General features: G+C 36.3%; 1 protein-coding gene across 13 annotated transcripts in view; it reads right to left on the minus strand.

Moving 5' to 3' along the window:
* Nucleotides 1-16,355, minus strand: part of TENM1 (teneurin transmembrane protein 1) — a 1,181,603-nt gene that overhangs the window by 727,789 nt on the left and 437,459 nt on the right. For 12 of the 13 annotated variants that reach the window (XM_074324280.1, XM_074324287.1, XM_074324285.1 and 9 more), the window contains 2 exons: nucleotides 8,912-9,172; nucleotides 6,798-6,854 (listed from right to left, as the gene is read on the minus strand). In XM_074324280.1, coding sequence (XP_074180381.1) covers nucleotides 6,798-6,854; nucleotides 8,912-9,172 — 318 coding nt within the window. The remainder of the gene's footprint in view (nucleotides 1-6,797; nucleotides 6,855-8,911; nucleotides 9,173-16,355) is intronic. The other variant, XM_074324286.1, reaches the window with a different exon arrangement.

Genomic DNA, 16,355 nt, shown 5'->3' on the forward strand with positions numbered 1-16,355 from the left:
TACCTATCATCTATCTATCTATCTACCTATCTATCTATCATCTATCATCTCCATATACTTCCATAAGCCGTATAGTATGGATGGTTGACTTTGACCACTTAAAAATGTAAAGCTCTTTATCTACACACACACACAGACACACAGACACACACACACACCTTATGAGCTTATATCAAAGGGCAAATGACAGGCTAGGAAAAATGCATAATATGTGACCAAGGTTTTTTTACCCTTAATACATGAAGTGTTCTTGAAAATTAGTAAGAAACATGAAAATTCAAATAGAAAAATGGATGAAGGATATTAACAGGCAATTCAGAGAACAAGACATGTAAATGATCCATTAACATATGAAAAGATGCCCAAGTTCACTTATGAATAAATTTCAAAGTAGCACAAAACGATACCATGTTTCACCAAGCAGATTGGGTATTAGAACACTTTTTTATTATTGCTAGTATAAGGATACGGGAAGACAGGCACATTAGTAGTATATCGCATTAGTAGGAAGATAAAATGGTTGTCTAAGGGGGAAATTTGGTAATATTTATAAAAAACATTAAGTATATATGAGTACATCCTTGACCCATCATTTCTGTTTCTAAGTAATTATCCAACAGTTATGCAAAAAGTTGTGAACAAGGATGTTAAGAGCAGCACTGTTTTTAATATCAAAGTGAAATCTAGAAACCTAGATGTCAAAAATCAGGGAACTGACTAAATAAATATTTTTGCATACAGAAACAAAATACTCTATAGCCATTGAAAAGAATGAGGCAGATCTATACTTAAAACATGGGTAAATATCCAACATATAACATGAATTTTAAAAGTTACTGAACTTTCTACAGCATGTTATCCCATTTGTACATATATAGAACATCTGAGGAATGACACTACATAACACACTGTTAACACTGGCTACCTCTCAGAGTGGTACCTGAAGTTTAAAGTGGGGCAAGGATTTGTCACTTTAAACTTATTTATACTGTTTTAATTTTTAAACCGTCAGCTGATACCACTTTCATACTAAAATAATGCTAGTTAAAAATTCCTACTAAAAAGGAAAATAGGAGCTTCTTATATCCACTTTATAATGGCTTAAATTTCAGTATCATCAAAATTGTTTTCAATTGTAAGAGTCACTACAGAACTGTCTCACCCACACATAAAATAATCCCAATGACTTACACACTTCCTCTGATCATGTAACATCTCCAAAGGAACCATTACAAAGTCAACTGCACTGTCTTATACATGCCTAATGGGTCCAACATAGCCATGAGGATATCAGTTATATGGCAGGGCTCCTTCTAAAGCTATTACCAAGTCATTGCATTGTTTCACACACCTTCCTTCAACATTCAGATTCCCAAGGAACTGTTATCATTGCTATGGAAGTGTCCTGTATAACTTATACTATCAGGGGAAAACAAAAATGGAAAGGAAAGAAATGTAAAACAAATTCCCTCAATTAAATGCACATGAATGGGCCCACATGGTCAAATATCAGAAGGACTAACTCCTCATTTAGGTATAACTATTACAAGTCATTCAAGAAACCCAGATATTAGGCTAGCAATTTTTTCACAACTCCTGCTGTTCCAATGAAGCAATTTAGGGTCTGAGAACAACATCTGCATGGCTGTGATGGTATGGTGTTTATTGGTAGCACACCGTATATTACCAGTTTTCTGTGGTATGCAGTACAGAAGCAATAGGGAGTAGTACTACTGGATTTTTTTGGCTATTACGGGATTGTATCAGATAATCCCTTACCTGTAAAGTTCCTGAGCAGCACATAGGGAGCTCAGCTGCCCAACAATCATGGAAATCAACAGGGTTTCTGAGCAGTTGAAATCCAGGCTCTAACTTAGGGGCTGTACAATGGCAATAGAAAATACTCTAATACAAGTTAACCCTCAGCCAGCTCTGAAGTGCTTGATTGAATTTCCTCTCACAGTCTTCTATACTTAGCAGAACAAGATTACTGCCTATTGAAAGGAAGTATTATTTAAAGGAGACAAATGCAAAGAATTATACCCAGTTTGAAATGAGGAGAAAGTAAGCCAGACACTGCTAGGCTAGAGAGCTTCCTGGAACACCAGATGTTTCAGAAGCCACATTGCATGTCTGGCTAATCCTTGATAAGAGACACTTCACCCTGTAGCACCTACCCCATACCACATGCATAATAAATTATTGCTGAGTGATAGATAACAACCACCATTAACATTTATTGACCATTAAATATATAGCAGGCATACTGTGAAGTACTATATATCCATTTTCTCATTTAATGCTCATACACAAAAAATACTGAAATAGGTAATGTCTCCATTTGACAGACAAAGAAACTGAGGCTTGGAGAGCTTTAGTTACCTGACCAAGGACACACAGTAGGTAAGTGGCAGAACCAGGGCATAAACTTAGGTTTATCTTATACCATAGTCCATGTTTTTAACTACTGACTGTACAACGACCATTGTTTACCAGATTGCATTAATATAACCATTTTTACTTTAATAAATGGTTTCACATCACTTGTGCTGTCATAGGAAGCTGCACATATCTTTGCATGGTACTAACTAACTTGTACAAATCAGCTCTTTATCCTCTCTAGTAGACTTCTTTGGGTATAAATACCCACTTGACTCAGCCCTGTATTGAGAACTGCTCCAAGATTCCAATGGGTCACTTCCCAGAAAGCAACATTTGTATTACTGACCTTATTCCCTGTTTTTTAGCTGATAGAACAAGTGGTAGATGTCTGATTCAAGATGGGAAAACTAGTCTGACTCAAGATGGGAAAATTATTCTGTCTCCTTGGAATTTAGAGAGCAAATTGAAAAATATCAAGTTAATCACAACTTCTTTCCCAAACAGAAAAAAATATAAATTGGAGAACTTTATAGGGTTTTATGCCCATCTTGTGGATGGAGATTTAGAGAAAGTCAATCTGCAGATACAAGAGTAAAGGAAATGGATCTAAAAGCAAGAGGCAAAGTCCAGGCAATTCTTTTGATCTAGTCCCTTCTTGTGGTCAAGCCATTCTCTTGCCCTGGTGACATGAAGCATTTTCATGCCCTTTTCCTTTTAATAAATTTGTTTCTTTTTTATTTAAGCTACCTCAAGTTGGTTTATGTTACCTGCAATAACAATAATAAATAATAATAAACAATCCTAACTAATAGAGCATCAATCTCTCCCACCAGACTATAGATTCCTGGAGGTTGGGTACTACGTATTTATTGGTCATCTTTTATATACCCCCAGTATCCAATGCAGAGCCTGGCAAAAGAGTAGGTACTCAATTAATACTATTTGCACAGAAATATTTTTATCAACAAGAGTATAGCAATAAATAATTTCTTTAAAATTTGTCCTTTATTAGTTAAAAATTACAAATCCTTTTTATCTACCATTTCCCTCCATTTAGCTTCTTGATAAGCAATTTCACTTTTACTTTTTATAATCCAACTATTTCATTTAAGCCATATGTGAAAAACATATTCTTGGGAATTGATTATTCAGATTTAGCTGCTGACATAGTTTTTTCCTCTAGCCTAATGTATAGTCAAATGTAATTATTGAGGAATACCCTAATCACCTAGGTTGATGCTCAAGTAGGACTGCCAAATCCTTCTAAGAAACGCCCATTATATCACCTGTCATACGCAGAGCTGTGGGTTAGATGACCAGAGAGTTGACCCACATTTCTATCCTTGAAGGATCAGAGAAGATCTACGAATATATTATCTCTCGGTTTTAATTTTTCCCTTCAGAGCAATGCACATTTCTCATTTATTTATTGCCTATTATGCTTCAGATCCAGTGGCTAAGTATTTGAGCTACAAGAGTGAATAAACCAGGCCCTATTTTCAAGTAGCTTCCTGCTAATAGTTATTAAAAACTCTTGTAAGGATAAAAAACACATAACTGAAGTATTAGCTGATAATGAATAATAATGTCGGTAGTAAGTGGAGAAGGGGTAAAATGAAAAAAGCATTATGACAGATATCAAAGTGTCCATGAAGGTAGCTTGAATACGTCTGCATGTTCCCTTATAGACCATTAAGCATCACTAGAAAACACAGGGTTTAGTTAGGACAAATTTGAGGGAACGGAAACAGTGCATTAATGTTCTGATTGCCCTGTGAAAGCTAAGAAATCCAGATTCCCTTCTGTGACCTGATGCTCTCTGTGTCATGTTTCAGGCCTCTCGGTCCAAGTGTTTCAGTGCTGAAATTGAGGGTCATTTATTTTAATACTTCATGAGTTACAGCATGTTGGAGTCTTAAATTCAATTAAGGGTAACCAAATAGAGTTTATGAAAATGAGAAAAAATATTTTGAAAGGCTTGACCAATTAATGAAATGAAAAAAAGAAGTCCTTATGGACACAATTTTGGAAATGTAAGTAGAAAATCTATGTCATAATCTCCTAGATGGAGATAATTGAAAGTGTCTTTGAAATCCTGTCTCAGAATCTTTCTCAGGTGAACTATTAACCCAAATTAACAATTTCCCCTATCTTCACTTTATGCCCGTAGGAGTGAAGCTTAAATCAGCCTAAGCTGGTCCATGATATTGTGCCCAATGCTTCATCAATAATCTAAAAGTCAGAATTATAGGAAGACAAAAACAAAATAAAATGTCATTGACACTGAAGCACAGGGATGGATGTCATTTCACCGGTTTTTGTATTTCACAACAGTGAAATATATAAACCCTAAAAATTTTAAGCCGCTTCACTAATTTCCTATATAGAATATGTAAACGCAAAATAATGAAAGAAATGCCCTGCTGGGCCTGATTTCATGAATAGTGAAATAAATGGAAAATAAATAGGTACATTTGCACATAAACATCAAGTCAATTCATTGAAAACAACTTATTTCTTCAAATTAACATGCTTTTAGAAAAACCATTTACACTCTTATCTCAACCTCCTCTGCAAGATTCTATGGAAATGTTGAAGGCAGGTCAAGTCCAGTTACCATTGATTGAAAATTTATGGAATCCAAACTGGTGAAATCTTCCTATATGTCATAAATAAGATTGTAAATTGTATACTCCTAATTGAAAATTAGTAGTAAAAGTCAGAGTAAGACTTACAGAACTGTAACTGCACAGAGAAAAGTTGTTCAACTTCATGTCTTATATGTGATCCAAAGGAGGAAAAATGGCTATTTGGAAAACAGTCAATTGAATTTAGCTAATGGGTTTCTGAATGACTGTTTTAACACTTACTCCTATGCAAAATGTAGATAAAAATAGAATCTATTTCACAGAGTGGTTTTGAGGATGAAATGAGATAAAGATATTAAAAGCGTGTTTAGGAATTGTGAAGTGCTGATCAATAATAATAGTGAACATTCGTATTGCACATTTATGTTGTAAGTAGTATTCTAAACCTTTGTATACATTAATTCATTCAATCATCACAAAATCCTAGAGGTAGATATTAATATTATCATTAAGTTACAGATGATGAAATTCAGGCAGAGAAACTTTATATAACTTTCCCAAGGTCACATAGCTGGGATTTAAACCTAGGCTGTCTGGCACCACAGTGCAAACTTTTAATCACTATCCTCTACTGCTTCTCATAAGTTGAAATCATTTCTAGAGGTTCACATTAGGCCAACAGAGGCTTGCAGTTAAGAACTAGCTTTTAGCAGATTGGATCATACGCATAGGTTTTCCTTGGCAGCCCAGCCCAATTTTGTGGTATGCTATCCAGTTCCTAAAATAAACCACAAGAAAAATAAATCTGTATGGAAGAGAAAGGATGTGTGTCCATCACTTCTGAGTCTTCCAACTCTATTTCAGTAAAAAAAAAAAAGTTACATGATCAAGTTACATGGTTGATTAGACTGAAAGTCAAATGGAACTGGACAGACCCAAATTTTCCTGAAAGTCCCTAACATATCCAAGGGAGATGGCACATTAAGACAGGACAGTGGGTCACCAGGGTGAGCAGTTCTCATGGAGGGGTTGGGGGAGGATAACATGCCTTTAGATAAAGCTGATTCTGATAGATCTTCCCTGTGATCCTTATCAACAAGCTGCCCTAACAATTTTGAGTCATTGCTCTGTGGTCAGATGTGAGGTTCACCCTCCTCAGAGTGTTGATTTTCGTCAAAATAATTTATAAATATTGCTTTCAGTATCCCTCTGCAAAAGGGTAAATCCCAATGAGCACAATTAAGACAAAAATACAAGGACACCAATGTCCCCTCACTGAGGAATGACACAGTATAAAAACAGTTTACAGAAAAGAATGAACAACATTTCTTTCATTTAAAGGTGCTATGCATAATTGATGGCATGAATATAGTGTGATTATAAAGCCAAGCCAGAGCAGCTGAAGGAAAAGACCAAGGCAATTTGGTAGGAGGCATTGTAAAGTTATCACAGTATCTGAACTATACTAAATTCATGGCTAGAGCCATGCAATAAATTGTAGATAACAAAGGAAGTCACAAGGCCAAACCCAACCCGATCTGATTTAAATTTCTGCCCTAATGCTAAATGGATATTTCCATTTCCCACCTTAAACTTTGCTTTTCCTTCTCCCCAGCACCTGCCTCACCCTTTCTTCACCACCAATAAACATACATGGAGTTTTCCAGAAGAAAGCAAACCAATAAGCTGCCAGGAAACTAATCTTTGAAGGTTAATTACCCAGGCCTGTGTGTTGTTTGTCAGGGGGCAGGGTTCTACTTTGTGGGATGGTGTAAGGGATGGGGTGAGGTAAAAATAATTGGTGGTCAAATGTTTGTAAACACTTGCCTTGAGTAGACCCAGCTTGAGCTTCCATGTCACAACAAACAGGAGAGAATTTAAAACCTGTAATGTCAAACATTTTAGTAATTAAGCTTTGTCCAAATCATCTGGGAATTCCTCAATCTTTATCCCTTATCTTTATCCAATAGTTCTTTTTAATTACAGATTCAATGAAATATGATTTACATACCATAATGTTCACTCATTTCAAGTGTACAATTCAGCGGTTTTTAGTATTTTCACAGAGCTGTGCGACCATCACCACTATCTAATTCCAGAACAGTTTCATCAACCCAAAAGAAATCCCATACCTAGAGTAGTGCAGAAGTAGGAGAATGGTGGAGTCCCATGAGGAAACATCTTTCCTTTATTTTAATGTTTCAACCCAGTGTACTGGTTATCACTTCTATGCCAGGAATGAAATGAAGGAGAACGAGAAGTCTTAGCAATATAGAAGATCGTCTACCACTGTCATGCAGGGAGGCCTGCGGGGTCTCTGCTCCCGCTCCCCATACAAGAACGCAGGATATGGTGAGGCCAAAAAGGAACACCCACGGAGCCATAGGCAGGGGAGTCATACCACTATATTCTCTCTGGCGGCACTATACTCTCACTGGAGGCTGGATCCACACTGTCCGCAAACCGCCATCCACACTTGCCAGCCCAGCCGCCATCTTCTTGCTAGGCCCCCATTCTTTCTCTCCTTCTTCTCCCTCTAGCACAGCCACAGCAGTTATATTAGTGGCCAATGGCTCACTGGTTACAGCTGACGGCCAACTAGCCACAGCTGATGGCCATGCAATCACAGTTGGCCATTTACTACCTGAGCCAGCACCTGTCTATGTGAGGCTGAGAGCCTGGAAACTGCTTTTTGGGGTTCTGTCCCCACAACCACCCTCCCTATTTCACATTAATATGGCTACTATTTTTCCTGTTTGACAGTTGAAGCCCAGAAAACTACAGGGACCAGTCCAAAGTCTCCTAACTCGCATCCTAATGCTCTTATATGGATATGTATACATAGATTCAATATGTTCCCTTCTCATTTCCATATTTCACTACCTACACTCTTGGCCAAAGACAGCAATACGTACTCGAAAACAACCATAACAATCAAGACTCCAGTGATACTTGGTAACGTTACAAAGTTATGGACTGTTATTTAGGAAATTATATTCTGACTAGTAGGCAAATGGTCATTCTTGATTATATCCTGTGGCCAATGTCTCCTATGGGCTGAAGAATGCCGAGGACAAAATAAAAAATCTTCAGGTACAGGGCTGTTAGCTACCTCTCTTCCACCTGAGGAAATACTAATTAGCCACTGCTACCAGACCAGGCCTTGTGGTCATGGTGATGGAGTCCTATCAAATTTAGACAAACAAAATGACAAACAGAATAGATTAATATGTTTAATAAGAATGAATGTGCTTCTTATGAAAGGATTTTGTTCTTCGGTAGGGACAAAAGAGCAGAAACAAAATGAACTAAACTTTTCCCTACAAATCATAAAAGATAAAACGTTTCCAGTTCTAAAAGTTGTAAGAAAATAATATATAAGTATAATTTAATGATACTGCTGTTATTACTTATGTCTAGCAAATGATTGATATTAATTTACCTTTTGTGTATTTTTAATCATTTCAGTCTAACCTAATTAATTTGAATCTATCTGAACACTTGATCATTTAATCTGAATCAAAATAGAAAACATGTGCAGAATATGCTTGCTATACAATTGTTCATCTTATTATTCACATATTGATATAAAGCTAAACGAAATGAAATGAGTAGTTTCTGTAATAAATACCATTTGTATTGCACTGAAAAGATGAAAATAAAAGGTAAGTAATAAACAAGACATGTACAGTATTGCTGACTACATGAGACTTTTTCCCTTGGGGGATCACCAGAAATAAAACCGCATTGTCTATCATTGTAAACAAATGTGCCTATTTGTCAGATCTAGGTACATGCCTTGTCCATGAGACACTGCTACCTTGCATTTTCATTCTGCATATGAAATGAAAAACAGACAGACGTTGGGAAGGGAAACAAATTAAAGGCTCAAAACTGCATTCTTTCTGGGTTTCACTTAAATATATAGAAAGCTCTATTACCATTCTCCCCATCAGACTTCCTTTCATGGTCAGTGTCAGTCAGGGACAATGCAGAGTTGGCTCGGCTGGACAAACAGGAACTATGTTCTGATTTCATCCCCCTTATCCACATTTTCAGCGCATGATCAGGCGAGGCAGCGCCTTCTGTCTCTGTGTCCACGTCAGATCCCATCTCTAGCTGGTAGCCATGCCGAGAAACATTGTGCAGGTCTGTCTGGTAGCCAGAGCAGAGAGTGTGAGGAGTTTCACAGAATTCCATCTCTGAGAAGAAATAAAGTTCAGAGAAAAAGTTTAGCAGTATGAAGAAATATCCAATAAAATTCAATTTTTTGTCCTCACGTACCCCTCCTCCGTTGCTAGTAATTATATGTTTTTGCGAAGTTAGAATTCTAGCCTTTTTATTTATGGTAGCTAGGATTCTGTACTTATTTTGCACTTCTGTAGCTTAAAATTATGCTCCTGTTGATTCTTACAAAGTTCTGGAAAAAGCACGCCCAAAATAGCTTTATAGCTACAATTTTAGGTTGCACAAACTGTAATGAAATAAGTGAGTGCAGAGGAGTACTGTGGGGACAGTGCCCCAGAGCACAGTTTCCAGGCTCTCGGCCTCACGTGGAAAGGTGCTGGCTCGCGTAGTAGATGGCCATCAGCTGTGGCTAGTTGGCCGTCAGCTGTAACCATTGAGCCATTGGCCACTAATATAACTCCCGTGGCTGGGCTGGGGAGTGGAGTCGAGGAGAGTTGTCGGTCAGTTGGCAGAAAAGCGGACAGCAGGTTGCACGTCGTGTGAATCAAGCCACCAGTGAGACTATAGTGGTATGACTCCCCTACCTATGGCTCCGTGGGTGTTCTTTTTTGGCATAGCCACTTCCTGCGTTCTTATGTGGGGAGCGGGAGCAGAGACCCTGCAGGCTGCCCCGCATGACAAGTATAAACTGTAGAAAGCTGTACTTTAAAAGATATTTCTCTTCCAGGAAGAATATATATGCTCTGTAGAGCACACCTATGCTTAAAATATTAAAATTATTCTCTTTTCTAAGCATTTCATACACATTAGAGTTAAAAATAATTCAATGTGAAAACTCTGAGAACAAAATATTGTTTAAATACATTTTTCTAAAGTATTTTTCCTAAAACACATTAGACTCACCTCCAAAATTATAAATACTTAACATCATTATTTCCCATTGTCTCCAAAGGACTTTGAGTCCACTTTATGCTAATTATCCTGTTTCATTCATTCTTTCAACAAATACATAAAAAAATATTCAATTGTATATTGCACTTCAGCAGTGCTTCATAGTTTGGATTTTCGTTTCTTTCCCCCCAAGTCTTAGAGTCATAAAATGTTTAGGATCTTAGAGGTGCTGTAATGAGTCCCCTCCTTTTACGTTAAGGAAAATAAAATGCAGAGGGTAGATGTCATTTGTCCACAGCCCATGTTAGCTAGCAACAGTTCGTTTTTCCTTAAACACTCATCTGGACATGGTTTCTGCTAGACAGCAATGAACCCTTATCAACTGTTTGATTAAATATCAGGCATTCAGTTTTATAGTCAATTTTGTATTCAATTATGGCAAAGTGTCAAAAAGGGGAAAAGATGATTTAACAGTCCCTCATAAGTTAATGAAAAATGACCACATGTCAAGACATATTTGAAATTTCCATGTAACATATAGATAAGGTAATCTGGGGATGTTGTTCACTATATAGGATTTTCTCAGACTGACATCAAAGCTTAATTGAGTGCATCTAATCCTTGGCACATATCAATAAAATGCAAACCATAAAATGAATTTAATTCTTTGACTACAGAAAGTGCTGGAAAGAAGAGTATAGAATATGAATATATATTTTAAATGGATATTTTTGTGACATAATTTCCAAACAAGAGTGTAACAAATCAAATCTTAGTTTTTATTTAATAGCTGTTAGGTGCTCAGCACTGTGCTCTGTGAATCAAATATTATAGGAAAATAAAGCTACTATTAATATAATGCATTAGGAAAAGTAAATTTTAATTATTTATTTCAGGGTTATAAGTCACTACTAACAATGTTACTTATGATTTCTGTGATGAATGTCTGTAAGGGTAATTCTACTTTTCTACAAAAATCTGTCGAAGTTCCAGAAGAGTTTCCACTTGTTGAACATAAAACCTTATGAAACCGTACTTCTCCTTGACATAAGGCTAAAAGCAAAAATCCATTTTGCCCAATATAAATCTTAGTGATCTAGAATTTTGTGATTGGTTAATATTCATGTCTCTTAATTTCACAATGTTTCATTATCCAATCCTACTGTTCAGTTGTTGCTATAGCAATGCCATAATGAACCTGTCAGCTTGAAGATATAGGAAAGGAATATTATATAGGCCTGCATTCGCAACATCCTTTATTCCCCTAGACCAGTGGTTCCCAAACTTCAGCATGCTTCAGAATCAGCTGGAAGGCTTGTTAAAACAGATTGATGTGCCTGCCCCAAAGTTTCAATTTCTGATTCAGCAGGTATGGAGGAGCCCCTAAGATTCTGCATTTCTAATAATCTCCCAGGTAAGACCTATGTTACTGGTCCAGGGACCACACTTTAAAAACTACTTCCTGTAAATGTCTAATTATTACATTGTTTTGTACACCTGAAACTAAAAACAAAAACAAACAAAAACAAACACACCAAAAAAATACTTCCTAAAACCTTCTCTGAAGTCAACAGGAGCCATGAAAAGGAAGAAGTCAGAACAACCTTATTGTGGCATTACCAAAGATTTTGCAGTAACCAGCTCTAATTCTAGATGGGTAAACAAGAAAGAAAGTATTAAAACTGAACTGCTCTGATGGGTCCCTTTTATTTTCCATGGATTTGGGGCACTATGAGGTGTGATCAAACAGTACAGTGAATGTTTAAATAAAAAAATTACAGTAAAAGACACATTACCATTAATCCCCCTCAAAATACTCCCCCTTACTTCAAGCACACTTATCCCATTGTTCTTGTCACTTTCAGAAGCAGTTCTAAAAGTTCTCTTTCATGAGTGTCATTAGTTGCACTGTCGTGGCTGCCTCAATGTCCTGAATCATTTTGACTTTGAGGAAGAGCCAGAAGTCACATGGTACCAGATCCAGTGAATAAGGTGGATGAGGACATACCGTAATGTTTTTATTTCACAGAAATTGACTTATACCAGAAGTGATGTGTGACACGGAGCGTTGTCATAATGGAGGATGATTTATGGCACACTATAAAAAATACCTTCTCTTAACCATAGCTCACTCCTAAAAGACTGCACTGAACAAGTTGAAACTTGTCACACACTGTTACCAAGGTTCAACGCTCCTCTTCCCATATTGAAGATCCCTGCCTTTCTGTTGGATGGCGCTCGTCAGCAGCATTCACCATATTTTGTGATCACAACAGAAAGGCTCCCTGTCACACATCACTTCCGGTATGGTAATTTATGTTCAACAAAAACTTTATGGTGTGTCCTCATCCACTTTCTTTTTTTTTTTTTTTTTTTTTTAAATTAAATTTATTGGGGTGACAATTGTTAGTAAAATTACATAGATTTCAGGTGTACAATTCTGTATTACATCATCTATAAATCCCATTGTGTGTTCATCACCCAGAGTCAGTTCTCCTTCCATCACCATATATTCGATCCCCCTTACCCTCTTCTCCCACCCCCACCCCCCTTACCCTCTGGTAACCACTAAACTATTGTCTGTGTCTATGAGTTTCTGTTTCTCATTTGTTCGTCTTGTTCTTTTGTTGTTTTTGGTTTATATACCACATATCAGTGAAATCACATGGTTCTCTGCTTTTTCTGTCTGACTTATTTCGCTCAGCATTACACTCTCAAGATCCATCCATGTTGTCACAAATGTTCCTATATCATCTTTTCTTACCGGCGAATAGTATTCCATTGTGTATATATACCACAACTTCTTTATCCATTCATCTATTGAAGGACATTTTGGTTGTTTCCATGTCTTGGCCACCATAAACAAAGCTGCAATGAACATTGGAGCACACGTCTTTATGTATAAATGTTTTCAGATTTTTTGGGTAGATACCCAGGAGAGGGATTGCTGGGTCATATGGCAATTCTATTCGTAATTTTTTGAGGAACCTCCACACTGCCTTCCATAACACGAGCACCAATCTGCATTCCCACCAACAGTGTATGAGGGTTCCTTTTTCTCCACAGCCTCTCCAACACTTGTTACTATTTGTCTTCCTCATCCATTTTCATCACTGGATCTGGCACTGTGTGACTTCTGGCTCTTCCCCAAAGTCAAAATGACCATGAAAGGTAAATGTTTCAAATCGATTCAGGACATTGAGGCAGCCACGACAGTGCAACTAAAGGCACAAAAGAGGACTTCTAGAATTGCTTCAGAAAGTGGCAAGAATGATGGGATAAGTGTGTTTGAAGCTAGGGGAGTATTTTCAAGGGCATTAATGGCAATGTGTCTTTTACTGTAATTATGTTTCTTTTTAATTTAAATATTCACCATATTTTTTTATCACTCCTCATAATTAGGAAATCCACTTTCAAAAGCATAGACTTTCATCTGTCTTCACTCATACAATGGCATGTGAGATGTGACTTTGCAAAGATTTTAATATGAGCATCTGAGTACAAACATTCACTGGAAAAGGATAAACAAATAAAAACAAATACCAAACTTTTTATTCTATTGAATAAAATACTAGGTGAGGTTAAAAAAGATCACTGGCAGATGTAACTAGAGTCCCTCTTTGTTAAAGAGATTTCATTCTCACTCAAAAATAAAATTTGAATATGGATTTGCTCCTTTCTAAGGAAATGTGGTACAATGTGATAAAAAAATTACATAAGATATTTATTGGCGCTATACTCTGATTTGAATACAAAGACTAATTTATAAATTATCTTATTAAATAGTCAATTAAAAGTACACATCTGTGTTGATATATAATTAGAAATAAAAGAAGTGAAAAAAGTTGCACTTATTTACACTTATTTAAGTGATGTTCGTTAAACTGCCTCACTTCCTTTTCTCGAAATCAACGTTACCATTGTAAATTATTTCTTTAAATATACAAAAATCTTCATGGTATTCAAAATTTCCCTAGCATGCATTTTTCTAGAAAGCACTTAGAATGCACCTTAAGTGGTTGTTTTTAGCATTGCACATAATAGTCTTACCTAAAATACTACATATTCCCTAGAGAAGATAAAAGTTAAATTGGATTTATTATAGATCTAGTCTTATCAAAATGCTAGCCACAAGAGAAATGTAAGTACAATCTAGGACATCTATGATTTAAATGGATACACGAGTACTATGAGAAACTACATTTCAGGAGTAAACAGATATAGATGTTGCCAAGTGAATGATGTATTTGGGGACTCACATCCATGTATTTCATTTTTATTCTAAGTAAAACCTATTTTGAAGCCTTTAAGAGACCAAATCTGAGCACATTAGTAAAGTTGAAATCCAAATTTTAAAATGGACAAAAGATTTGAAGAGATATGTCGCACACACACACACACACACACACACACACACACACACACACTAAGTAGAGGACTGACCAATAAGCAAATAAAAAAGATGCTCAATATCACTAGTTATCAGGAAAACACAAAGTAAAACCAAAATGAGATACCGCTGTAGACCTTACAGAATGGCTGAAAAAATTCTGACCACACCAAGTGTTAACAAAGATGTGGAGTAACTATATACATTGCAGGTAAGAGAGCAAAAGGGTACAACAACTTTGGAAAACAGTTGGCAGTTTCCTAAAAAGGTAAAGCTATACTTAACAGGAGAGCAAAGCACTCTTAGACATTTATCCCAAAGAAAAGAATTCTGTCTACACAAAAGTCTATACAAGGTTTTTCATAATTTTTCTTCATTATAGTAAAAAAGTAGAAACCACCCAAGTGTCCATGAATAGCTGGAAGGATATACTTGTGGTACATCCCCACAATGGAATACTACTCAGTCCTAAATATGAACGATCTATTGATATATAACATGGTTAAAGACCATGTTAATGTCTAAAAGGATGCTCTTAGTGGGTTGCAAATCTGTGAAAATGGCTCAAACCAGAGAAGGACACAGACTTATAAAGTCAAAAGGGAAGGGACATGAGGTAAGAACCTGGAATAAGTAAAAATGGACTCCAACCATATTTTGAGAGAGATGAAAATATCCTTCAACAATCTAAGGAGGAAGGAAATTTGTCATTGGGATAAGCAACTTCTGTTTTCTTGAACTAATATTCACCCTAGTAGAGGGCCCAAGTAGGACTGTATTCACATAAGATGGGAGAACTTGCTATAAAGCTAACTCAGGCAGCAGTTACCACTACAATGAAAAAGGTGATGGCTGATATGCAACCTTCATAACAAGAGTCTGGAAAAAGAATCAGGGACTAGAAAAGATGATGGGAAATCCAGGACTTCAACAGAAATGTAGATCAATGAGAACCTCTTCAACATTTCAAATGAGACAGAGACTTCCTGGTCTAAATGAGAAATTTTCATGACTACTGAACACTGCAAATGCATGGTGCTCAACGGCCCTAAAAATTTCTCATTTCCTCCCTGTGTTGGTCCAATTTTATGGCTGTTCATAACACTTTGGAGCCTGACTCCTTATTGATCATTGTAGGCTTCTAGGTATACTTCTATATTTTCATTGTGTTTACAAAGCACGTGAAGCTATTTGTTTATTGTTTATTTTGTGTGTGTGTGTTTTAAACTATATTAATCTGTCACACAATTACATCTAGATAAGGAATACCAGTGAGCTAAAGAGCTAAATGACCACTAAAATATATATGCAAATGCTTCAAACATGTACTCATAAAGGCAAACAATATGACTTGTGCAACATTCTACACTAACTTATAAGCATTTATTTTGTGATGAATGAGTACAAATGCTGAGATAGAACTATGCACCATAGTTAGTGTTCACAAAGAACTACCGAATAAACTACATTCTGCTCCATTAGGGGATTCTTTTCACAATCTTTCAAAGGTATGTTTGAAAATTTTTGCCTCTGTATCTTTGGGCATATTGTACCAACTACTTGAAATACCTTGCTCTGATTTTTCACTACTCTAAATCCCAATATTCAGCCTGTGTCACTACCTTCAGGAAGTATGCTCCAACTTTATCCCCTCCCATTAATCTTACACTTCCTTATAATATTTCTAATCGTTACTAATTTCATACCTGATTATATATATTTTTCTCTATATTTACTCATATATCATCTGTATTACCTCCTGAATTAGACCTCCAGATCTGATAGTATTTTCTAAACATTTGGTATTTCTCAAAATCAAATTAGATAATTTCTGAAAAGTGTTGCATGATATGTGAAGGATTATATAAACACAAGGTAATATTTCCATCCCCTGAGGTCCTAGAAAAATTCTAGGC

Source organism: Rhinolophus sinicus, chromosome X (assembly GCF_036562045.2).
Source record: "Rhinolophus sinicus isolate RSC01 chromosome X, ASM3656204v1, whole genome shotgun sequence".
In the NCBI taxonomy this organism is placed as follows: Eukaryota; Metazoa; Chordata; class Mammalia; order Chiroptera; family Rhinolophidae; genus Rhinolophus; species Rhinolophus sinicus.